Source organism: Teleopsis dalmanni, chromosome 2 (assembly GCF_002237135.1).
Source record: "Teleopsis dalmanni isolate 2A chromosome 2, ASM223713v2, whole genome shotgun sequence".
Taxonomy (NCBI): Eukaryota; Metazoa; Arthropoda; class Insecta; order Diptera; family Diopsidae; genus Teleopsis; species Teleopsis dalmanni.
The window spans coordinates 26606772-26634398 of NC_051847.1; the positions used below are offsets into that span (position 1 = coordinate 26606772).

Below are 27627 nucleotides of genomic sequence, written 5' to 3' on the forward strand. Positions count from 1 at the left end.
TTACAGATATCATCTCAATAAGCCACAGGTATGTATAAAAATCAATCACATTGTTCTACAATTCGTTTATATACTAATACTATAGTGATGAAATATTCTATAAAAAAAATCATATAATCTTAACACAGTCACAATATATGGTTTTTACAATAGTTTTTCTAAGAAAAGAGTTAGCATTTAACTATATTAGTTTTGGGGTCATATAATATTGGTATTGTATATATGTATATATGATATGATATTGTTTTATGTTTTAAAGCGTTTCTCTCAACTGATAAAAATTGTCCAGATATTATAAATCTGTTTCAGTATATATAATTCCGACTGATCGACTTGTTTTGGACGAACTATTAGCAGTCACAATCATATCACAAGAAACATTGATTTTATTTTCACATATACTATTGGGTGTAAAAAATCTATCAAATGATTAGAAATATACTGAAACATAATCTGTGACATGTAATGATGTTCAAGCAATATTTGAAGATATTTGAACATCATCTAACTAAATTTCTGCATAGTCGCATTGTTGTAGTCCAAATATGAGTTCCTAATTAAATATACAAGACAATAAATTTAATCGATTGAACTATTTCATAGAAGGTGTAGATATTAAACTTAGCTAAAAAATCAATAACAACGATTTTTTAATATAGTGTTTTGAATTTTGATAGTGTTAAAAATAATTTTATTTATTTATTTCACAATATTTTATTGTATCCATATTGGAACTTTAGTCTAAATTCATAATCAAGATTTTTTGAGATCAACGCTATATAGTTTAACAAGGGGTATATTTAATTAAACAAGGGGTCTATAACACAACATATTAATTGTTTCAAAAATATTCCAAAATAATCAAAAATATTGTCGACTGCAATTAAAAAAAAAAAAAAAAGAAAACCATACCTAAATTAGAGATTTAGCCAAGCGGAAATATTCCTATTTTTAAATCTGAGGTAATGATTGTGAAGAAACTTATTTGAAAGGTTGGAGAATACATTATATCTGATTAAGTAAGTGGTTGTTGAAGTTTTAAATCAAATATATCAAAGACAATACAAAAATTAGGGCTGTTTTCGCAACCTTATAAGATTCATATGAGAAATTTGAAGAAATCAATCTGAAAAATTACTTTATATCAGACTTATTAAATTTTCAAAATCTTATTATTTGTTAATTTTCAACATTGTTTTTAATAATGTCATTTTTTTTTTTAGTTCAATTGAACGATTGTCAATATTGGAGACAGCGATTGTCTCTATTAGTGATTACCATTTTCTTGGACACGTATTAAGTATGTGGAAAGCAGTTGTCAAAAACATTGTATCTGAGTTATCAATATATCGTTTCACGAATATATTGAATATATTTAAATTTTTACAAACTATAACTATAATTATTTACTTTAAGTATCGTTAAAATACCATTATAAAATGGTCCATTATTGTACCTGCGCTATGCCCATGCTTTCTGGCTTACATAAGTCTAGTCATATTGGTATTAAGTCCCTCATTCACATCCTGATTCATACCCTAATTACTGGAGTGAAGTTTCCACATTGCTGTGGAAATCGCCATTCATTCCTAAGAGTTAGTTTTAGTGGGTTCAAGTCACACGCTGTGGCTTTCAATCGAAGCCATGTTGCTTTGTGTGCATTTCTGTGAACATTATAGATTTTAGTACTTACTTTAAATCAATAATACTATAAGAAAACGGATCATTGGTGGAGAAATGCTGTTCCAAGTGGTGCATTTTTGGAAACTCTAATTTTTAATATTTATTTCAAGTCATTTAAAAACACTAGAAGAAACCAGGCCGCTAAAAAAAAAAGAAATCAAACCGCAATATTAAATTATTGTTCAATATTGTTTTCTTTTCTCAGCATATCTAACATATATTATGTTATAAATTTTTTATAAGATGTTGTACCAGTTTTTCATATGATATCATAAAACTGCAGATGTGCACAATTTCGTCAGTTAATTTCAGTAATAAAAGCTTTAAGTATATTTAACCACTTTATTTACTTGAAAATTTATTGCTTAATTAATTTTTATTCTTTCTTGAAAAGATGTACTTCACTAAACTGACTCTTACTTCACTAAAAAAAGAGCTATTTCAGTTAATATGCAATCAATTTCGGCAACTCCATGTTCTTTTCTGCAACTATAGCTCAATATCTTATAAACTGCAATAAAAATATAATTTTTTTGTAATTAGGTTGCTTACTCGTATTCAAAAAAAAGGAAAACTGCAAAATTAGCATTTGTGATTGGTAAAGTGATGATAAAACTTCATGTTTTTGCAATAATAAACGAATTATAGTGGATTAAAGTATCGTGCCGGTAACATACGATTGTTGTATCTTTACAAAACACGCTGGTTTTGTATATTTCATATACTACGTACGAGTATCTGACCATATCATATCTTGAACACAAAACTAAAAATACTCATAAAAGCATAAAAACTAAATTGAGGGTATCTACACTTTATCAGTTTACATAGGCTATAGCAGTTGAAAAGTTGTCAACAAATACTAAGGGAAAATCAGAAATTTTAAACCATATTAATCACAAGGGGATCATTTGATGATAAGGCAAGCGGTCAAAAAAAAAAAACAACAAATAAAAACGTGTTAATAATATTATTTAGTCAACATTTTCTTAATAATTGAATAAAACAATAAATAAATATTACAAAAAGTTCATGAATTTTTTTGTTTCTTAACAAAAACTGTTATGAAATAAAATTTTTAAAAATGATTTAATGACCAACAAAAAAGGAATGAATAAGATACAAAAAATGACAAATTGCTGAATAAAGATAAAAATATTTAAAAAAATAATAATCGAAAAAAATAACAACTGCTTGAATTGCAACAAAATAAACAAGTAAAATAAATTTAAACAAAAAATAAAAATATTTACATAAAAAATGCTTTTCCAATTGGCGTCACGGCAACAAATACATCTATGTGCTTTAAGATTAAGTCCAAGCATATAAATCAGCGCACGGATAGATTGTATCCTCAGAGATAATGTAGCGTAAAGCAAATATGTTAGTTTAATACTCGTATAGATAGTATATTAATAACACATAACGGCTTAAGCTGAATTCTGGTTTCGGTGCAAGTCCCTTTCTACTCCTGCTTCTCCTTTTTGCAGACAGACTATCGTTCTTGTAGTGCTAAATACAGTTGCTACCTTAAATTGTGTTTTATGTTGGCTCGTCTTAAGGCTGTTGTGCAGACTGTGGCCACTTTTTCCACTCAACTAACCCTGATAAATTAAATAAAATTGCAGCTGTTGTTCCTTTTCTGCTTTTTTTTTTGTTTTTTTGCAATTTCTTCTCTTACCAAGTCTTCAAACCAGTTAAAAAGTTTTTGTTATTATTTTTTAAATTTACCTTGCGGTCAAAAGTCGGTTAATAACAACTTTTCAAAGAAGAATAATGCATAAAATGTGACTCACATTTATGCTATACAGAACCTAACAATCTTCCACATCTTCCACATAGAATGTTTGCTTTAATTAAAAAATGGTTTGAAAAATATTTTAGAATTTGTTAAGCAAAGCATATGTTTCAAAAACAAAAAATAAATGAAATTGTAAATAAAAAATAATTACAAAAATCCTTATTAGTATCTTCCTAATAATACAAAAACCTCATTTTAAAATTTTAATGACTTTAGTTGGCCTCTTTTCAAGAAAATTAAAATTTGTTGAAATTAACAAAACAGATTAGATTTAATAGCTAATTTTTAAATTATATTTAAGGAACATCTCCATGAATTAATGGGTTCTGGTATTAGTTCCTTAAATAATATAAGCTTTTAACTTAGAATAGTAAAATTAGTTGTGAAGTTAATAAATACAGCACAAAATTAATGCAAGATGGCAACATAAAATACAGAAATATTAAAAACAAGAAAGTTATTTATTTCTTTATTCCTAATCTATTTCATTACCCTTAAAGTACTCCCCTCCCCTTACAATACATTTACCTATATTTGTTTTCTAGAAACAACTATTAAAGTAAGTTTCGAAATAACCTTCAAAACACATAGCTATTCGGCTCGTATCCTTTCAGTCATGTCAAAAGATTACCCAGAGCGACCTCTAGAAGTCTTTAAAGGTTTTAAAAAATAAATTTTTAATTTTTATACAAATAAATCTTTATAGTATTTATAATATATATACTTCAAATGAACAGTTTAAAATCACATTAGGAAATATAAAAACTCAAAGATATTACTTTAGAATACCAAACATGTTAATACTCTTAGAGAAATCAAAAAAATTATATACCTACCCAATAGCACACGTACGTGAGTAAACCTGAATTATGAAATTGACTTGTCCAAAAGTATGTAGTACTGGTACTTAATCCATAATCGTTTAACATATGAATAATGCATTAAGTTGTCGTACCCGGTGTTATTTATCGATCCACTAAAAATCCCATGGTGCTAAGTGAGATGGTTGCAGAATGATATGACTTGAAATTTTAGTAAAATTGTGTGAAAGAACCAATCGTTTCGCAACGGTGTTCACTTTGACACTCCTTGAACGTAAGGAATAGCCAGAAATCACACGTTGCTAAATCAGACGAATACAATGGTTGCGGAGGGTTATAAATTTAATTTTTAGGGAAATGGTCACGAAGAAGCAATCGTGTCCAAACAGTGTTCCCTGTAAAGCCTCTTGAATGTAGGATATAGCCAGAAATCCTACGCTGCGAAATCAGGTGAAATACAATGATTGTGAAAATATATGAGTTGAATGTTTGACGAAATGGTATCGAAGTATGAGTATGGAGTATGAGTATGAAGTATTATCGTGGTGCAAAGAGTCATAATCTTCTACCTATAATTGTTATCATCTTTTGCAAATAATTTCACTTAAACTTTGCTTAACGTTCAAGTAGTATTCGTTGTTAACAATTTAGCTAAATTTTCCACGATCATCAAAGCAAGTTGTAAACATAACCTTAAATTTTAAACGACTTTTACACGATCCTTTTTATCTGAGGCTACCTTTTGCACTATGCTTGGTTGATTAGTCGGTTGTTTTTAGAGAAAATGAACTCAAACCAATCAAGTATTAAAAAGAAATCTATTTTAATAGTTTAAGAAGAGTTTGAGAATTACTAAAACTTGGTCTGATTTGCATTTCTCACAAAATCCATAATTCATATTAAGAATAAGTCGGTGTATGAATAGCATTTTTAAGTTTATGTGAATCATCTTGAAATTATAAAAAATATAATTTAATTTAATTAAATTAATTTATAATAAGTTACATTTTGTAGTATATAAATTAATTTTTTTTTTATGACTTTATTTTATTTATAATTATGGAATTTGAAACTAAATATGGTAAATTTGATAAGAAACAATTTTCATATTTTTATTTTGTTTTCTTTTTTTGTGACTTTGCAAAAATAAATAATTTATTAATACTGCGAGTACTCATATGACAGGAAAAAAATTGAATACATGTGTATTAATGGCTTGGTAAAGGGTCACGTTCGAAGACAAAGTATTTTTTTTTATTTATTTTTTTTTAAATATTTGTATTTTATATATATATTTCGACAAAAGAAAATAATTATTTGAAATTTGATTCATACAGAATAAAATCGATACCAATTATCACGCACATATGGATTGTTTGTAATAATGTATAAAAAAAAAGGAAAAGATTTTCTTAAAAATGAAATAAATATTTGGATTCAGTCTATTAGAATTCCAGCATTTCTATCAATTAAATTTAATTAAAATGTAAATAAAAATTCTTTCAAGATTTGATTCAATAAATGAGGTAGGCAAGTTTAAGCAATTAAAATAAAAATTTTCATTTCTTCAGTATTTCTGTCTTAGAATTGCATATTGCAATTTTGTGCAATTACATTGGAAATGTGCACTTTACCTCTCTTTCTAGAGTATTCGTTTTAACTACTTTATATATAAAATTGTATTGAAATCTGTCGAAAGTCATTATTTTTGCCTCAGTTCTTATACAAACATATATAATCAATTTATAAATAACAAAAAATATTTGTTGTTTTATATTATATGTTATTCTATACTATATGAAGAGCAATTTTCGTTTTGTTGAGACATAAATATAGTAAATTAATGTAAATATCTTAAAAAAATCTTACTCGTCTTATTATATTATAAGATATCAAAAAAGAAAAAGTAGATTTAAATCTGATGATTAAAATTTAATAAAAAAAAGTTTTTTATTAAAAGGAGATATATGTAAATTTAATCCACAAACTGCTAGACAAGCGATCTGATTTCATACAGACAAAACAAACCGTATTATTTCCAATTTCGAGCTAATGGAAAATGACACTCAACTTCAAATCAGTTAATAAATAACAAATTGGTGAACACAAATAAACACATTCATCTGTTTCGTACGTAGGTAGTCAATTGACTTGCATCCAACCAATTTCTCAATATTTCCTTAATTACCGGCAACGTTCGGATATACCGAAAATGGCATGAATGCCTTTATCCGCTACTACCTACGCCCATGAACACATACTGAGCGATACGAGTATATTTCTTTCGAACAATAATTTGCAATAACAAAAAAGGAAGATGAAAGAAACAGATATTATACTTAAGTGAGTGCACTTCCTGTTGACAACAGTATTAAGGATATTTTTATTTGTTCTCGAAATAGCATGAAGTGCTAAAAAATTTTCCATGCTGTTATGACAAATACATAAACATAAGCATCACAAAAATGTGCTTATATAAATATGTTTATATATATATAAGTATATATGAACCATTACACTTATAATCTTGCTTTAGTAAGGAAATTATTAACAACTTAGTTATACATAATTATCTTATTAAATAATTTAGTTTTCTGAAGGTAAGAAGAATTTTTTAATAACTTGATTAAGTTATAAAACACCCACATCGCATCGCAAACAGTAAGATCAAATCATAATCTGTCTTACAACTCACATAACTTTGTTATATATTTAGTGATGAATACCCAATCATCGACATATTCTTTGAATTTTGCATCTCAACACATTTTGTGGTATTCCATTATTATCGTAAGAATATATTAATAATTTCGTCGGAAGTGCTGTTACTTTCCTCAAGATTCCAATGAGTGAAATATAAGCCTTATGTAAAAAGCTTTAAAAAAAAAAATTTTCTAACTTAGAAAAATATAGTCTTTACAGTTCTTATATATTTACTTAGTTAGCCATAACAGATGTGAGTTAACTTTAGCCACGTCGGTTAACCTCCGCTAGCCAGTCGCCTCAATGACTTCCTCTGATCTTTTCTGTAGCTAAATCTTTACAGTATTTATAATAAATTCGTCTTAAATTATATACTTTATATCATTAGTTTAAAGTTACAATTCTAAACATGTTAACTCCCTTAGAAATCAAATAAATAATATACCTACCCATTAGCATATGTGAGTATTTCTGAATTATCAAATTGACCAGCCTAAAAATCTATAATACTTGTTATTCTATAATCTATTTTAAATACCGTCAACTTCTTATTATACATTAAGTTGCCATTGCTGATGCTAGTTGTCGAGACATAGTATATTTAGTAATTCATCATTATAGCCGTTTAATACATGAATAGTCAAGTACAACCTCTTGGACATAGAGCGTAACAACTTAAACCAATCAACCAATGACCTTTTTTTGGTGATTCAATTTTGATTCTTTTTTGCCTATAAAAATATTTATTTCTAACATAAAAAGTGGCTTTTAAACATTTTTTCGCCTATATTACCCAAGTATGGAGTTTGCCATTAGAAATAATGATGATTCCTGTTGATTGCTCATCTTTATTTTAAATAACTCTGAAACCGAAATTTTATTACTCTGATACAGTTTACGATTTCATCGTATAAAAGTCTAAGTAAGTGATTTCGAAGACCGATCACAGAAAAGCAATGGATGATTGAAGGAAACTATCCATAAAATATTATTGCAAGATTCAATAATGTTGAAATACATGATTCAATATAATTACGAAGAGATTTACAAAAAATTAAATTCGGAGCGAGAAGTATATAAGACATCAAATAAAAGCATATTTATTGAACTATAAAATAGTAGATTCCATGCCTATATATATTTTCCCTTTGATACACTATAACTAAATAAAGATTGGGAGGAATCCACGCCAATACCATTTCAAAACTATTAATGTAGCTTAAAATAAAACAATTTATATATAATACTTATATGTACGTATATATCATAATTATTGTAGATATATGATTATAGATATATTATGTTTATATTTAATATGTTATATATATTCTGTAAAAGTAATATATTAAATATAAATAGCTATGAAAATGAGAAGAGAGGAAATCAATGCAGGAACCAAAACAATACTGTATAACTTTATTTCAATTCGTCAAGTAATCTTTTGGATCTTTGTGGTTTTCAATTGGTTATCAGTCTGCTGGATATCTTTACTATAATATACAATTTCAGAGCTTTCTCCCTAACCATCCCGACTATAAATTACAGTTATTTTTATATTGTAAAGAAATTATAATGAAAATATGTATTTTATATTATAGTCCAATCAAAAAATTTAAAGAATCATATGACAAATTATACTCATACCTATTTTTCAAACCGATCTACGAATCTTAAAATCTCTTAACATCTTATTTAAAAATTACGTAGTATATTTAGCTATTTAAAATGTATAGTCAAAAATTAAAATTTTTTTAACGAACTTTTAAAAAAAAAAAACTGATGATAATATGACAATTTCATATAAAAAAATTCGATTTAAATACAATATTAAGCAAATGCATTTGCATGTACACGTAAAAAAACTTAAATTACGATCTCTAAATAACAACACATCGGGAGACATTTGCAGCCGCACCTCAATTGTGGGTGATTTAGAGATACTTATGAACGCTAATTTCCATATGTGTGATCTTGTGACGTTGTGTGTGTTAAGCCCTCAAACTCAAGCATCAAGCTTGGCGGTCCAATCATCTATTAAATTAAAAAACCAATAACATTTCATTAGTGCATACTCAGATACATTTTTTTTTTGTTTTTGATTTTTGATTTTATAACTAAAGTGAAACTGATCTTCAGCTCATGACATTTTCACTGTTGTGCGATCGAAACTCAATACGAAATAAAAGAAAAATGTGACAGCAAAGAAATGAAAATTCGAATATCACCTCAGCACTCTCCTCAGCACCGAAGCAATTCAATATATCATCCATGGCCCAAACGTTGAATTTTCACTGTTCATTAAATTTTAGGAAAGGCGTTGGCTTAAAATTTCCAAGTTTTTGGTACAGAAATAATGATCACTTTTCTGGTTGTGCTTTCTTAACTTAATTCTTAACAGCTACAATTTCGCCTTAGGTTAAGATATTATAGAGAAAACATAATAAAAGAAAAGAAATGAGAATAAAAGACACAAAAAAATTTTACAATGTAATTTTAAACTTTAACTATAAAATAAACACTTATTCCATTATATATAAAATATAATAAAATTGAAGTGGACTCACTGAAACGCGAAACTTAAGGTTTAATTACTACATTCTACAAACAACAATTTTTTTTAAGAATCTATTAACAGTTTAATTAACTAGTTATTCTATGGGACCTTTCCTTTTTTTTTGCGATAAAAATTTTAATGGTCTCTGAACTTAACAGGAAATGCATTCTTTCGTAACAATTGACTCATCCTAATTAAGTTTTAAAAAAATTAGTCTAGGTATCATTTTTATATATACATACAGTTTGACAATTTTAATGGTTCTGACTTTAAAACACCAATTATGCAACAATCTGATATCCAAAATGAAGATCCCAAAGGACATCCACTTTTACGACCAACTATTGCGTATTTGATTGCTTTAATTGATTTTCCTCAATTGCAGTCCAGTAACCTGATAAACAAATTTTTTTATCCATAAAGACAACTTTATTCTTATTTTGAACTCATAAGAAACAGCGGTCCAAATAATCGATGGACTGTTACTAGCAATCGACTGTGAGCAAGCAAATATTTGGCGCTTCATGATCAAGTATTTAAGTGAAATATAACCCACAGTTATTTTGATATTATTCAAATGTTAATGAACTAATATTACCGAACATTATCCAGCTTGAGCATGTGTGTTATAAAAACTGATAGGTTGTATTCTCAATAGAATGTTTCTTCCATATGCAATATCTATATATGAAATGAAGAAGATTTAGCACCTATGTATTTATATTCTTCTAATAGTTCTTCTAATAATTCATACATTTTTATCAAAAATCAAAACCGGAAAGTTAACACAGAGAATAAGATTAGAGGTCTCGTCCATACCCAAGCAATATCGACATTCTATTTCCCTAACAGACTAATCCACTTCTTAAAATTAATAACCCAGACCATGATAATTCGTCAATTCATATATTTTTATCTGAGATTAAAGGCGGAAAATCATCACAGAGAATAAGACTAGAATTCTCGTCCATCCATAAACAGTATCAACATTCTTTTTACCTAAGAGGATCCACTTCTTAAAATTGAACTTCTTCTGATTGCAAACCATCGGCTCGTCAAGTAACCAACCAATAATTTCACCTCTGTTCTTATAAGAATATACACCCTATCGTAATGGTATGGCCGTAAAAGCTTTTTACTCCAGCGGTTACCTGATGTATATGAATGATAACGACAATAACGCCATCTATCGATTTAAAAGCATTTGTATAGTATAGGCGACGTTGTAAATTAACTTATTCCACAATAAGACTTCAGTCTACAAAACTGTAAGCTAGTTATAGTACTTCTGAGATTGTCTGCAGATTCTTTACCATTGGTTCCTATATGATCAACCATTTACCACAGCACTACCCTTCTTTTGCTTGCCAGCAGTGTTCGGTAAAAAAAAGTTGTTAAGATATTGTTTAATTAAAAGCGAATATTAAAAATCGTTTTAAAGTGAATGAGGTTTTGCAAAATATAATTAAAAACAAATATTGAGGTTGAGCTTGATCTCAATATTTATCTAACAAAATAGAAACAGCGGATTAAACAACAAGTTAAAGGAGACTAAAAGCCTTTTTCGCAGTCGTAACCTGAGTCTCAATACTTATATAAATTATCTTAAAGTCATCAACTTTGCAGACTTAATTAAAACTGTATTCAGTTTTGACACTCAAGTTACGACTATGGCCCTTAATGGATTAAGAATCGGTATAATTTTAGCTATTCAAACAAGTTATATTTATTAAATTGATATTTTAAGAATAACTTTTTTATGAGCAAATACTCTTAAATATCCAATATGTTGCTTAAAATAAAAAATAGATATCCTCCGCTTACGATTATTCCTAACTTGAACAAAGTCACCGTAGCTTCAAAATATGGGACACCCTGTATATGTAAAAGAATACAATCTACTGGAACCATTAAATGGTGATACTTTTAACTCCCAAAGATCGTATTAACATTTTTCGCCAGTCGCTTTGAGTATTCATGCGATAAACAAATTTAACTTTAGGAACGCAAATGCTGAAAACGCAAATATCTTCTTATATAAACAGAGCACATAAAAATCTACTTAAAAAAATGACATAAAAATGTATTTAAACTTTTTAACCATTTTTTAGCTCAGTCAATTTGAGTTTTTTACTTTGAAAATGCAAATAAAATTACTATTATTTTTGTCTGTGTTTAGATTCCATCTAAATATGGTTACAAATATAAACAAATACCGATCGCTATTAACAATTCACTTAACGATTTCTATTTAGAAAAAAATTATGTCATTTTTATTAATACGCAGTCTTCATTCACTTCAATCTTTATTTGATTATCCACAAATACTGGGTTTTCTTCTTGAGAAACTGAATTTTGAAAGAAACGCCTCGAAGTACATAATATATCTAATTAAGTAAGCACGTATTGCATGCAAAAATGAACTCAATTATCAATAAAAATGTAGAGCACACAAAAGTCTGATAGTGTCAATAAATTTTTAAATACTATATATATTAATTTACATAAGAAAATCCAAATATTAAATTTAATATTGCAAATACAAACCATATCCAGTGAAAAATAAAAAAGTATATATATATATAATACTCTTGTATATACTTTTTCTGCAGTTATCTTACCGATGCAGTAAAAATATCGAATAGAAAAAGATAAATTAGCAAACAAACTGAATGCGGTCTTTTAATAATATTATTCATTATATATATATACATATAACACATAGGTATAAAGAACAAAAGAATTTAGTTTAATATATTTCAATTGTGTGTTTTGTGGAAATTTTGAATCAATTATATATTCCAAATGACTAATGTGATCGTATCTTCATTAGTCTGGCAATGATAACGAAAATGAACTTATTGAATATCCTTAGTTTTATGTGAAAGCCCACAAGCTTTAAAAAGGTCAATATACGGCCTAGACAATCTTGCGGATATCACAGTAAACAATAGATTTTTCCGATTGAAAGTGTTGATAGCTGTATCAGCAAAAGCCCTCTCAGCCTAATCTTACCTGAAATTTATACTTAAGCTAATATTTCTCTGCAAAAGATTTTTGCCAAAAGACATTTTAATTATTTTATTAAAATTAAATTTTATTAAAAACTAATTTTATTAAAATATTAACAGTAAAAATATCTAAGTTTTGATACACCACAACTCAGCAAAGTTTCCCCATAAGTATCCATAAATAAACTCATTTATTATCATCTTAGCAAAGATTTGGATAAAAAAGCATGCATTGATACAACTATCAACAATTCCACTCAGAAGTATTCACTACCTACCAAAGAAGATACAATAATATACTAGAGAATACTTTTTTTTGTAATATTTTTGAAGTTCACTCAATTATATTTTCAAATGAAGGATATATTCCCTAAAGATCACCACAAAATTAATCGGAAAAACATGTTTCATTAACCGTCGATATCTCGATGTATAAAGTTAGTTAAACTATTTGATCTTTCAGGTCATCAAGCCATTAAGCCGGATAAGAAATTATCTCCAAGACATTAAAATTGCTTTATCTGTAGCTCTGGACGAAAACCTGGAAAGCTCTTATTTTGAATTTAAGTATTATTTGTTAATAGCATCCCATAGACAAGCAACAAAATCCAAATAGATATTATTTTAGATATTTTAGGAATATAAGAAATATAAGGAATATAAGGATAAATAGTAAAGAAAAGTTTACAATTATTTATAGCCGAAATCCTTTTTGTTTCCCATATGCACCTTAAAAACGGAAATACTTTTAAGTAGTCCAGGAATTTTAAACAACACAATATATAAAAATAAATAAAATGAAACCAAGTTATTTATATATATATATAAATATAATTATACTTAATTATCTTTTTTTGGTTACAAAAAAAATTAGCTTACTTAAATAAGTTAAAACTAATTTATTACGGAAACTTGTTAAATAAAATTTTGTCACCTGTTCACATTTATGTAAATATTTAAGTTTATTTATACATATTATATATTTATAAATTATAATAAATTATATCGTTTTGTTTAAATTATAAAAAAAATTTTAAAAATATATTTATTTTATATATTTCAGATTGGAAGCCATATCCAAACACAACAACATTATTTTAGATAAATTTAAGTGAAGGTAAGTCTAAATAACTACGTAGAAATTTTAATAATATAATTATTAACTAGTACTTAAATGTAAACAATTATCATAAATTGCTATTAGAGTTTTTCATTAATGATTAAAACATAATCATAATCATTTCATAAAGTTAATTTTTTTTTTTGCTGAAAGTGACGCGTCTTATGATGAAAAGAAACTATATAAAAGTTAGAAGGGTTCAAATATAAATGAAGAGACAATAACAATCAATCAATCATAAGACCACTAGTACTTGGTAATACAAGAAACAGCATTGTTATGGCAGCTAAATTTCAATAAATTAAGTATAATTTTTGTTATTGTCGTTTTATTTCTACTCGAACCCTTCAAAAACTATTTCATTATTTTAATTTAATTAATTAAAATAGATTATTTTCTTTTTTAACTGAATTATAACGTCTATATTAACTACAACTGCCTTGAGATAACTTGATAACTTGAGATAAATAGAAATCTTATTATTAATTTTATTTTATAATTATTTGTTATTTATTATTTGTTTAGATACTTTTACCAATTTACTTGGATACTTTTACCAAAAGTTAGTTATATTTATAATTTTTACATTAGTGTTAGAACACAGCATTCTTGTTTTAAATTTTTAATCAAATTGTATAGCTAAAATGAAAAAAAAATAATAATAACTTAAGCAGGGAGGGTGCAAAGTATACAGTTTCGCCCTTGTAATAATAAATATAATTAAATTTATTTATTCAAAAATTATTAATAAATATTTATGAACTGCTTTCGGAACATTTTCTATAATAATGCTGATGCAAAATAATAAATTTTCTTCTAATAAAATAGTTAAAATAATTTTAATTACATGTAATTTCTTAGAAATTTATTGCAATGTTTTCATATTTCTTTCTGTTCTAGAAAACCATTTAATAAGCAATATTGCATAGGAAATGAAGTTTTATTTAAAAAAAAAACTAAAGTTCAGTGTATCAAATTGTACATATACTCATTAGTAAACAATAATAATTAATATTTATTAATAAACACGTTCTTTAAGAAATTAATCCGAGCAAGTATTTTCACAAAACATGCCTTGAGCTTACCTCATCGCAGCGAATAGCCGTACTTTACTCCCCACCTAAATTACCATAAGTTCAATAAAGTTTTTCATATCAAACACGCTACAATAAGTAAATATAAATATATACATATGATTATATACGTATGACTTACATACATATAGATTTATATATTAAGAAATAATTGCTCTCCATTTTAATAAATCATCTATGTATCTATCAATCATTGTATATTAAAAATTAATTAAATAATTAATTAATTAATTAATTGATTTAATATTAATATTCTAGTCATATAAAATGTTCTATTCTTAGCTTTGAATCTATGAACATTTTCTATGGTCTTTAAGTTCCTACATTCTGTGCTTTATTATCTGATATTCTAACCTGATCAATACTGACAACTTCATTGACTATAAAAGAATTTAATTTTTCAAAATGTATAAATTTATACAATTTCAATTAATATTTTTAATATTAATTATATTAATTATTTTATTTAATTATATTATTTAAAAGCTTTATGTTTTTTATAATCTAAGATTTATAATCTTTTTTATGATCCACTAAAACCGCTAAGTACTTTTTTATTTAGTTTTTACCCATATTTAATAGACAATAATAAATAATAATATAATTTATTCATTCAGACAATAATAAATTATTTATTGTCTATTGAATATTAATTATAATATAATATAACATTAATTTATTTAATAGATAATAATAAATTGTATTATTGTTCATTCATTCAGACAATATTAAATGATATGTTATATTGTCTATTGAATATTATTTTAAATATTTCTATATAAAATTAATTGTTTTATTCAATAGACAAGAATATATTTTAATATTGTCTGAATGAATGAGCAAATAATACATATAATTTATTATTTTCTGAATAGGAGTTCTGTAATAAATAATCTCTAAAGTATTTGAATATCCTCAATTTTATTCAACTAATCAGTTTATGTGGTTACTCAATCTGTAAAAATATTTAGAACTATAATTTCAAATTTCGTCACCAGTCTATCCAGTTCTTTATTGATATAATTCTTAGTTACAAACATTTTGGATTGAAATCGTTACAATATATCTACATTAGAGTTACTAACTATGCCCTTTAAATATATTCCATAACATACATTCAGTTTATAGTATCTTTGTATAAAAGAACTTTATCATGAAAGCTTAATTTGGATCTTGAACCCACTATCTAGCACATTTTATTTGTTTTAAGATTAAGTTGCTTTTTTAATTGTATTTCTTCTTACCACATTAATCTTCCATTTAAATGCCTGCCGGGTTATTTAGCATTGAAATTCATTGGAGTAATATATGGTATCTGGCAAGACTTACTCTGGAGTTTCTCTCTCACCTTATAGTTAATGTGATATGACTTTAACTGATTACCAATTATATCAAATTTATATAAAATAAAATTCTACTTAAACTAACAAGGAAACAAGAAACAGATGATTGAGCTAGAGAAATGAGTACGGTATCGTCTACGTATGTAGGAACCAAAACGTGTTTGAAGACGAGTATATTGTATATAAGTATAGTGTACACAGCAGCCAATTTTTAGTTACCGATTCAGTTTTAAATAATATATATAAGTTTAATATATTATAAATATAAGTTTTAATATTTTATTTATAAAATTTTAACGAATATAGAATTATTCTTATAAAAGCATGTCGTTTACATGGCAGTTATATACAAAATTGAAACCATCCAAATGTAATTCAACATATCAATCCTCATATCAATTTAATATTTATCTAAATATTGTTGTAAAGGACGGTTTTATTAAAAGTTGGTGTGAATCACCACCTCTAACCGGTTTTATGTGTGGACCTGTGATAAAAATATTTTGATTTCCACAACTCTGTTCGTCATTCCTGTAAATATATGTATTACACATGAAACTAGGCACAAATTTCCATTTTAACGCACCCAGTTGTAGAACCAAGTATGATGTGTAATACCCTCTTAACGGACACCTTAATACCAGTTAATTGAGTTGCAAACATATCATCGCACTTAATATACCCGTTTTGCATTAAATGTGTTGAGGGTACAAAAATATATGAACACATAATCAAGCATTGCAAAAATGATAAATAAAGAATATAATTTTATTATGATAATTTGTTTATTGCATTTTTATATTAAAATCGAATGTAAGCAACTATTGCATATACCGTACACCTACGTAAAATATGCAAATCCGAGACGCCATATCCATTAACGTTCACCGCTTTTGCTTTACACTCAACGCAAATAGTTTTATGGCCTATGCTTATCTTGGTTTGAGTGTTGCGGTATGTCTTCTATCAATGAAAACAGGCTTGAATCTTGCAAGGATTATCAGTTTAATTGAATGAAGCTGACATATTTATATGTTCACTGATAGGTGTATCTGCAGTAGATAGCGCTTTAGGTTTCTCAATTTCGTCCATAGCTGAATTGTGATAGCTACGGCATAGCCAATAAAATAGCAGCGTATATTCATGACAAATAAAAGCAGTTAATTTCATATTGTAATTTTTTTTAATATACGGAAAAATTCTATATATTGGTGACATCCGAGTTCAAACATTCGCAATTTACACTCAATGTTTCTTTGTTAAAATTTTAATGTGATTTACGGTAGTGCAGTAATTTAATTTGCGATATCAAATGTATTAAACAAATATTTAATATAGATTTGCTTGTGCATATAATTTTTTTGCAATATATTTAATAGCATTCCGTCATCACAGATAAATACAAAAATATTAATAATAAAATTTTTTCATAATAATTTGAAATATTTTTTTACCACAAGCAAGTAAATTAGTTGAGTCAATGGTATTTATTACTTGTTAAAAAATTAATAGGCATATATTTTCTAGGAAAATATTGATATTAAATGATACTGGGAAATGCACATAAATGAATGCAATTCTTTACATTTATTTTAAATTTTACTATATCAGGTTACTATATCATTTCTTTGCATTTTAAATATATCAATATTGAATGTTATATGCTTCTCCCACAACAAACTAAAAGCTTCTTGCGGAAGAAGTCTTAAGTGTATATTCACACAGCATTTTTGCTTTCAGTGCTGCTACAATTGCAATGGAAAACGAAATTCAATTATTGGAATTATTTATGGAGCAATGGAATAGTGGAATTATTCGTTGCTTCTCAAACGTATAACGAGAGACAACTAAAGCAATTTCTAATATTGCTGCAATACTACAATATAATTACTGCACAAAATATAAAAGAATGTATATTTACATCAATTCACACTACAAACTTAAATTTCTTGAGAAAAGAGACTAAAATGTCTATCATATGACGTATTGGCCCTCAGATCAAGAAATGAATATGAATAATATAAGGTTTATGTACGGATTTCTTAAAGCTAACGTCTTCAAAATGAAGGGTACAACAAATTGTCACAACATTTTTAATTTGTTGACGTCGGCTCAAGAGAACTTCGAAGGATATTAAAAATTAATATGAATAATATAAGGTTTATGTACCGAATTCTAAAGGCTAACGTCTTCAAAGTGAAGAGAACGATGAATTGTGATGGTTTAAAGAATTTTCGATTTATAGCCATTTGAATTATAGAAGTTCTATTGTAGTTCTCAAATTGAAGAAGGTAGTTCTATTATACCAAGATTTATTTTCTTCTTGTTTGCTATTAACCAAATTCTGCATAATTAACTTAATTATGTTAAAATAATTTCATTAAAGTTAATTATAGTAAATTGAATGGAAGGGTAGAACCGTATGCAAATGTCATAAGAAAACTGCATAATATTGACAACGATATCTGATATTGTTTTTCGTACGTCAACGTTCTACTGAAATAACAGTCACCTCACCCTTTTTATTGAAATGTGGGAGTGTTAGTCAATTTTATTGCAATAAAATGATTTCAGTTGAAATTACTATATTTTTTCGAATTCCAAATAAAGAATTTGTTAGTTTAAATTATGCGTACGACAGCACTATTTAACATATTGTAAATGATACGAGACTACAGAATTGTTACATGTTTAACTTCAAAATTTGCATATGAAAATGTAATTTCAGACTCTCTAGATATTTATATATGTAGGTATCTGTATTGTGTCAGTTGTTAACATTGTTTATGTAGCATATATCCAAAGTTAGTATTGAGCAAAAGATAAACGACGATGACAAATTGCAGTGTTTTTGAAGCGACATAATTATATTGCAGTATTCTTTTTAAAGCTTTTAAAAGGGAAAACTTAGATATTATAAAAAAATATTTTTAAATCACAGAAATTAAAATTTTTTCGATAAATAACATTATACAATGAAATATCTAATTGAATATATATATAGAAACTCGCACATATGAAATATAAAAATGATGAAATGAACAAAATTTCGAAATAATTCATTAAATTTTCTGGAATCGTGTTAAAAAAACTTGGAATTTTATAAATGATATATAATTTTAGTCTTCCATATCTTATCAGTCCAACAATAAAAAGATAGCATAGTAAGCATATAATTTATCTTAGATAAGTGATAGAATTTTATGTTCCTTAAATAACTTGGGGCAGCTAAAATTCGTATACAATGTATTTTGTTTATATTCGTAAATAGAAATAGTACACCTATGTTAATATGAATTAAATAGAACACAACAGTAGTGGCATATACTCATATTTTCTTAATATGGAATATAACGTCAAACCTATAAGATTAGTTTTCTTTGACGCTGGTGATGTCATTTCTGAGATAAGTCCCTCCAATTTCATTACGTTTGCAATTCACGTGAAATCTCTATTGATCTTTCAAATTAACAATATAGATCGAAAAAGCTGAAAATCGTTATATTTGTTAGTGGAGTGAGTAACATGTGTACCTACATATGATTTCAACTGTAAAAATAATTTGAAAGCAAACGCGATTTATATTTTTCCATATAGCGGGGATTTTTATTATAAATTATTTAAAACATTCATTAAATTTAGTATCACCTTTATTCTTAAATAATTACTAAATTATTTTAATTTTAATTGAAATCACGCTATAACTGTCCGTATGTGTAAAGTTGTTAATACTTAATGCTTTAACTTTATCAGTTTAATATAGAGATATATTATAAAATGGAAATCCCTTTTATTAATTAAAAACAAAAATAATGCTAGTTATTTCCTAAATTAATCAGACCCAGTACGTCAATTAAAATTGTCTTTTTAGTCTAACTAAAATTATTAGTTAATTGTTGACTATATTATTTTTTTTTTTTTTGTTTTGAACTTTCAATATGTTACGCCCAGCAAAATCTTTGACCCCTATTAACACTGCCTTTTAATACTTAGCATTATCCCTAAGTTATATTTAAGCTTGCAGCGTGCCTGTCATCAATGGATTTTTGATTTGGTTTTGGTAGATTAGCAATAATTCTTGGTCGATTTCTGAATCTTATTTCGTAGCCTCTTTCGTGACTTTTTCATCTTTTTGACCGATTTCTGAACGCAACCTATTTCGTAGCTGTATAACGAACTACTCATGCTTGTCCTCATTTTTTTATTCAACCCAAAAAACTGACTCTTTTATCTTCTTGATCGATTTCTGAACGCAATCAATTTCGTAGCCACATAACGAACTACTCTTGCTTGTCCTCAATTTTTTATGCAACCCAAAAAACTGACTCTTTTATCTTCTTGACCGATTTCTGGACACAACCTAATTTCGTAGCCACATAACTAACTACTCTTGCCTGTCCTCAGTAGGTTCAATTATATTTGAAGGTAGTTGCTTTACTGGTTTCGAAGTAAACTGGATTCATCAGCTATCATGATGATAAGCCTCTGCCTATACTCAATGGATTTAAATATAATTAGAATTACTGGTTTTACTGAATTAAATGTAAAACATTAAAAAATACCTTTTACATCCCAAAAACTACATCCATCAATTTCTTAGCCCATTTCTATCCACACTACTAGATTCACCGGACTCATTGATCATCATAATAAACCCTTGCACTTTTATTATATCTATCATCAATTGCTGCAATTATAAGCGGTGTCAATTGTTTTATTGGTCTACAATTACATTTTTAGCCGATTTGTGGGCAGAAAGTGATATTACAGCCGAACTCACACTACTCATTAAACATGATTATTCATGCCTGTTATTAGTGGTTGCAATTAAAATTGAAATTAGTTGTTATATAGATTTTGATTACTTTAAAATAGATCATCTGAAGACAAACTCACTTTATAGTCGAATAGCTGGGTTTACACTGCCTTTGCATATTCTGACGTTCTTTACGTGAATCGTTCTTGAAAATTTTACTATCACTTTTAAAGAAACCTGCCAACTAACAAAATATTGTTTTTGAAGGAACAGATACACCTAACATACTATATATAGCATTTTGTTAAGAATTTCTAGTGCTTTTAAGAATTCAATCACCAATTTTTTTGACTGTTTGAAAATACCTTGACACGTCTTATATAAATGAGGTCTCAACAAAGAGAGAGTTGACAGATCGAAATGAAATATTGGCTATGTACTTATGAGAGATGAAATATTAAGATGACCCCGAAATTTAATTTCTGCTATTGACATATAGATGGTGCTATACGTCTTGGATATGTTTTCATTTCATCGTTACGTTACGTATCACTTAACATCTATATTACTTGAAAATGTAATAAATATAATAATGAAACAGCGTTTAACAATTAATTCAAGTTGAGCCAACCAGTTTGGATGAGATTAAAGCACAATTTATGATTTATTTAAATTTTATGCAATTTTAAATTATATAAAAAAGTTGTGAAGCAACATTGTTTTCAGAACACATGAGTGTTTCTAATGAGTTTAGTTGTCAGACGAGGTAGTTTAGCGGTTTCAGTTTATCTTTTGTTTTAGCGTGGGTATCAAAGAGTAACGCTAAGTCGGCTTTTGTCCCACCAATACAGGAAGTAAGTGCGGATGCATGTACGATTTTGGTATGACAATATTTTTAGTTAGATAAGGTTTCGAAAATATTGGTTTAGATATTTGTATTTCATAGAGCGCTTCGGCTTACATTTCCGTAATGAACGAACTACTTCAATAATAATACGATTTATCGCGTCATTTACAATAGTTTATACAATAATTTTATTTAAAATGTTTACATTTTTTTTTCTCTTGTAATTTTAAAATCATAAAAATATTATTGTCAAAAATATTTAAAAAATTTTTTATTATTTAATTTGTAATTAATTGTAATCTATTTAAATATTCTAAACACGTTCATTATTATAATAAATACCATTCTGAATTCATAGAAAAATACATAAAGTTTGAAAACAAATACTCATATTAGCTTTAAGTACAATAAATGATAAGAATATTTACCATATAATAATCACCAAATACTAATAGTAAAATAAGGTAAATAAATAATGTAATAAATTTTGTAATTAAAATGCACGCCTATACTTTCGTTATATGGTATGTTGACACTGTATATAATATAATTTTGCAATATTAAATAAAATATTTACGAATACATATTTTCAAAACTACAAACATGTTTTTAAATAATTTCAATTTTGTTTTTAATCCTTGACAGTTAAATAAAATGGGTCGCCAGCCTAGACTGGTGTTGCTACTACTACTCACGATAGGGGTTTTTCATGTTACCCTTGGTAGCACACCACGCCCAATTCCACAAACGCATGACGATTATGGAAGTGACCAATTGGACTCAGATGAAGAGGGATCAGCTGATATAATAAATTCAAAGCATGATAGCAAAGATATTAAGTTATCTTCAGAAATTCTGAAGGACGTACCAAAAATTAAAGCTAAAACTTCTACTACTTCAGGTCCCGCATCAACAAGTTCGACAACAAAGCCTGTAAGTGATGAAATAATGAAAGATTTACTTGAGGCTTCGAAGCATAGCTCTGTTCTAGCGGATGATTTGAGGTAAATTTTTGTTTAATAAAATATATATATATACTATTTACTTTAAACCACCCCGATTTATTTCTTTATCTTTAGACTTAACAAAATGTTGCCTGATAAATTTTTAAAACAAAATGCAACAACACCAAAGGTAGACAGCGAACAACTTGATGATTATGACGCAAACTATGAATATGGTGATGAGGATTATAATTATGTTGTCGATTTTGATAGTACAGAATCTAATCCCAAAAAAATAACACCAACTAATAAGGACACAGAAGCATCGATTGAAATGAAACCAATTAAGGAAGTCAATGAAGTATAAAATGTTACCATTAGTATTATTAAAAGTATATTTAATGTAATAATTTTTAGTCTACTTCCAAATCTAACAACACTAATACCCATGATGATATCGACAATAACATCGAGCATGAAGACGAAAAAGATAATAAAAATAACGACAATACTGACGAAGACGATTACAGTGATGAAGTTGGTGATGACGGTGAAGAAGACATTGCTGATGAGGAAGATGTTATTTTCTCTGAAAATGTGCCTTGTCCCAGATATTGCGTTTGTGCTCGTAATATTAACAGTTACTTAGTTGCTACCTGTAGCAGGTATATCAAAATTTTTCAATTTTAAAACAACATTCTATTTTATATAAAAACCCATTTCAAATTTTAGATTCGATCCTGGTACCCAGAAATTTGGTTCAGACATCACTGATTTGGTCGTAACAGATATTGGTCCAAAATATCCAATACTTTTGGGCCCAGAGTTTTTCCTGCAAATGGGTTTGAAACGCGTTTCTACTATTAAAATAGCAAATTGTACCATCGAATATTTACATCCAACGGCTTTCCATGGTTTGGAGGAACTCTATTCAGTTAACCTAACTAATGTCGGTTTAAGTCTTATCAATCCTGATACATTTGCTAAAAATAAAAAACTACGCATGTTGACAATTTCTGGTAATGATCTTGGTGTTATGTCCAGTGTACACTATTTAATAAAAGTAAGTCAAATTAAAATTTTTTCTTAACCATTAACTACAAAGTTTTTAATATACATGTAGTCATCGAGCATTGAGGAGTTAGATTTGTCAGGAAACAATTTGATGGAACTTAACCCACACGCTTTTTCACAACTTTCTAATATTGTTTATATAAATTTGTCGCAAAATAATCTACAAACAATACCAGAGAAAGTATTTGATAATGTCGAAACAATAGAAGAATTGGATCTTTCATACAATTCTTTGAAAACCCTACCTCCACTATTGTTTAATCGTACTGCTTTGGCTATTCTGAATCTAAAATATAACTCCATCACTAATGACTTGAAATTTGGTACTAGTGATCTTCAACAATTAGATCTTAGTTTTAATTTAATACACGCTATTCATCATGGTATGTTCGATAAAATGACTGGTCTTACAAACCTGAATCTGAAAGGTAATGGTGTTACAAAGATACAACCTGATTCATTCCTCACTTTGAAAAATTTGCGTCACATTGATTTGTCTATTAATGAATTGGAGCAAGTGTCTAGCATGTTGTTCTACAAAAACTCTGAACTAGATGTGATACGCATGAATGATAATCCTCGTTTAAGTCAGTTACCCACTGATGGCTTCCAAAGCTATAACGGTTACTTCACTGTTTACTTTTTGGATATATCTAACTGCGCAATTGGTTCACTCGGTCATAAAACGTTCTCAACAATGCCACATTTAGCAACTTTAAAACTTGCCTGGAATAATATAAACAATTTGGAGCGCGATACTTTCTCCAGTCTTAACAAATTAATTGAGTTGGATTTGAGCAATAACTTAATTGCTAAATTAGATGAACTTCTATTTATGGACAATAATGATTTAACAAAATTGAATTTAGCCGGTAACCCGATGCGGAAACTGTCGGTTCGACTATTTTTACCAATGACAAAACTACGCGAATTGGACGTTAGCGACTGTGAGTTAAGTTCACTGTTGATTGACAATCGTTACGGTGTGGGTCGTAAATACAAATTCTACGAAACTCTACGCAGCTTCAACGCATCTGCAAATCAAATTAGAAAGATTTCGTCTTTCGATATTCGACATTTTAAGAATCTACGTACTTTGGATATTACAAATAACCCACTTAAATGTAATGAAGGATTCCAAGAATTCATGAACTATGTAACGCTTAATACTTATATTACACCAAACAAAATGCCAACATTCGCAAACATTGAGAGTGATGCCACAAACTTAGACGATTTCCGTCCCAATATCGCAGGCTGGGTACAACTTGCTCAAGAGGTTTGCAAACATCACGAAAGCATGGCAAAATCCACAAATAACAACAAAGTGGAAACACGTATACAGGAGGTTGAAAAGAGTATAAATGAAGACGAAAAAAATCTTTTGGGTATTGTAAAGGGAAGCCACTTGAATAAATTGCAGAAAATACTAAAGGATTCTTCAAAGGATGATGAAAGCTGGGATGATTATGTTGAAGAAGATGACAATGATGATGAGTATGGTGACGATGATAAAAATGATAAAGATAATGCAGAAGATAATGAAGATGAAGAGGATAATACAGATAATGATGAAGAGGAAGATGAAGAAGATGAGGAAGATGAGGATGACTATGATGCTGATGACAATAAGCAAGATGAATTAGATTTATCTAAAATTAAAGACCATGGTGTTAAAGTTGAGGAAATTAATTTAAGTAAGGAAACTAAAGATCCTTTCTTACTTAGTGAGTACAAATTAAATTTTAAGCACATACATATATTTGTTATATTTAATTCTATGTATCTTTGTAGATAAATTCTCCATAAATGGCGAAGAACAAAGTAACGATAATGTTGACGAAGAAATTATCATTGAACGTGGACGCATATATTATGGCGGATACAGGTTCCTTGTTCCAGTTATTGTTACAGTATTGTGTATTGCTGTCGTGCTCTTAATTGTAGTGAAATTGATTGTAATGATGTTACATAAACGTGGTGAACGCTATCGTATGGCATTATTAGCATCGTCGAACAATTCTATAGTATATCAAAAGCTATCCGAAGAGATTAAGCCAAAAATGAAAGAATCGAAGCAACCTAAAGTGCATCGATATGCACCCATCAATCAAGTTTAATTGAACTGGTAAAGTTCATGGCGGGGCAGCTTAAAACGCACTGGGAAATGGCGGATTAATTAAATGTTATAAAGATTACTTAAATAAGATTGTTTTTCTTACTAATCATTAGAAAAACTTGTAATAAGAAAAAATTTGAATGATAATTTAATTTGTAATAATATACAAACTATACATATATACATAAAAATGTTAAAAAGCACAATAGATTGATAAAAAAGAAAAAATAACTAAAATTATATTTATTAACAGAACAAAGTATTTAAGCAGCCAATTGAAATTATATATAAAATAAAACAATATATTCCACTATTTATATTAGTAATTTTAACTAAAATATCAAGTATAAATGTTTTTGTTTTTGTTTCATTCTACTATTTAATGATCGAGAATTGTTTTAAAGGCAACATAAATAATCGAAGTAATTTAAGATTTTGTGCCATCATTGGAATCAATATACAAAAAATAAAATCTAAATTGAAAAAAAAAATCAAATTTAAACTAAATTTAGTCAGTAACAAAAGGTTTATGCCTACATATAAACTTAAAGTGATTTTAATTTACTTCAAATATTTAGTATATATATATACATATATAAATAAGCAATATTTTTTCAATTAATTATTTCACAACTCTTTAAGCACCTCCAGAACTCTATGGGCACATTTTTCTCCATATATGTACTCCCTTATTATAACATAAGTATTTGATCTTACCAGATCTACTCTTTGAAATTCCAAAAATTTTAATGTGTTTTTAATATTGTGTTTTAAAAACTATAAATTATTATTTTTTAATTTTAATGAAAAAATTTTATTGAACCTAAATTAATAATTTTATTTGATTATTAATAAACTTAATATAATATATAAAATAATTCGGAAGTTAATGTTAAGAGCAGATGTTTACTATGTAATAAATCATTTCAATTCATTCGGTAATAAAATCATTAACTTCCACGAAAATAATAAAATCTTGTTTTCTTTGAGGATTTTTGAGGATTATTTTAATTATTTATTTATATTTAAATATAGTATTCCAGTCATTGACGCCAGAGACTTCCAGAGACTTATTTAAGTAGGGTTTTTGAAAACTGTTTTAAAGTTAATACAAATTTAATTAATTAATTTAATTAAGTATAATGTATTCTGCATTATATTAAGTGTAAAATGCTTCAAACCCTAAAAATCTACCTTTCATCACCTCTGCTTTCGATTGCAATATTAGAAACTTATGACTGCTAAAGTGAATTTAACTGATTAGACCATTAACTAGCAAGACCATTTAATGCAGTATAAAAACAGGTCACAATTTTGATTCCTCGGTCACGCCAATTTGACATCCGGGGTTTTAGTAGAACCAGATATTTTAAACAACTACTTTCACTAGGTCATATATGAAACTACATATATTACTTTTCGAGATATCGAACCTCAAACTTTTTATATGAAAACCAATAAATATATGCGCCATCTAGCTACTTGTTATACTGCATTGGCTTATTAAAATGTTTATAACGCAATTCAGGAGACATCAGATAACTAATGAACTACACATAAATTTTTTTAAAATAAATACATATTTTTAACAAATATAATTGTCAAGTATCGCCATTTATAAAAACTATTATCAAAAAATTTGTCGAATTTAATAAGAGTTATCATAAAATCGGTTCCAGAAACATATTCGTTTCTAAAAAGCTCTAATATGTGTAAAGATTTAATCTTTTATATTCTTATACTATATTTAATTAATA

At 27.3% G+C, this 27627-nt stretch overlaps 1 protein-coding gene across 2 annotated transcripts; it reads left to right on the top strand.

Moving 5' to 3' along the window:
- On the top strand, positions 1-26068 carry LOC119676636 (protein PFC0760c). Of its 2 annotated transcripts, XM_038087885.1 has the most exons (8): positions 1-28; positions 13637-13690; positions 22379-22737; positions 22813-23038; positions 23095-23342; positions 23410-23740; positions 23801-25478; positions 25546-26068. In XM_038087885.1, exons 3-8 carry the CDS (start codon positions 22388-22390, stop codon positions 25869-25871), a joined length of 3159 nt encoding a protein of 1052 aa, XP_037943813.1. In that variant the 5' UTR covers positions 1-28; positions 13637-13690; positions 22379-22387; the 3' UTR covers positions 25872-26068. The 2 variants fall into 2 exon arrangements, with proteins under 2 accessions (XP_037943813.1, XP_037943814.1); XM_038087886.1 differs by lacking the exons at positions 1-28; positions 13637-13690 and adding an exon at positions 22104-22197.
- Positions 26069-27627: the final 1559 nt, after the last annotated feature.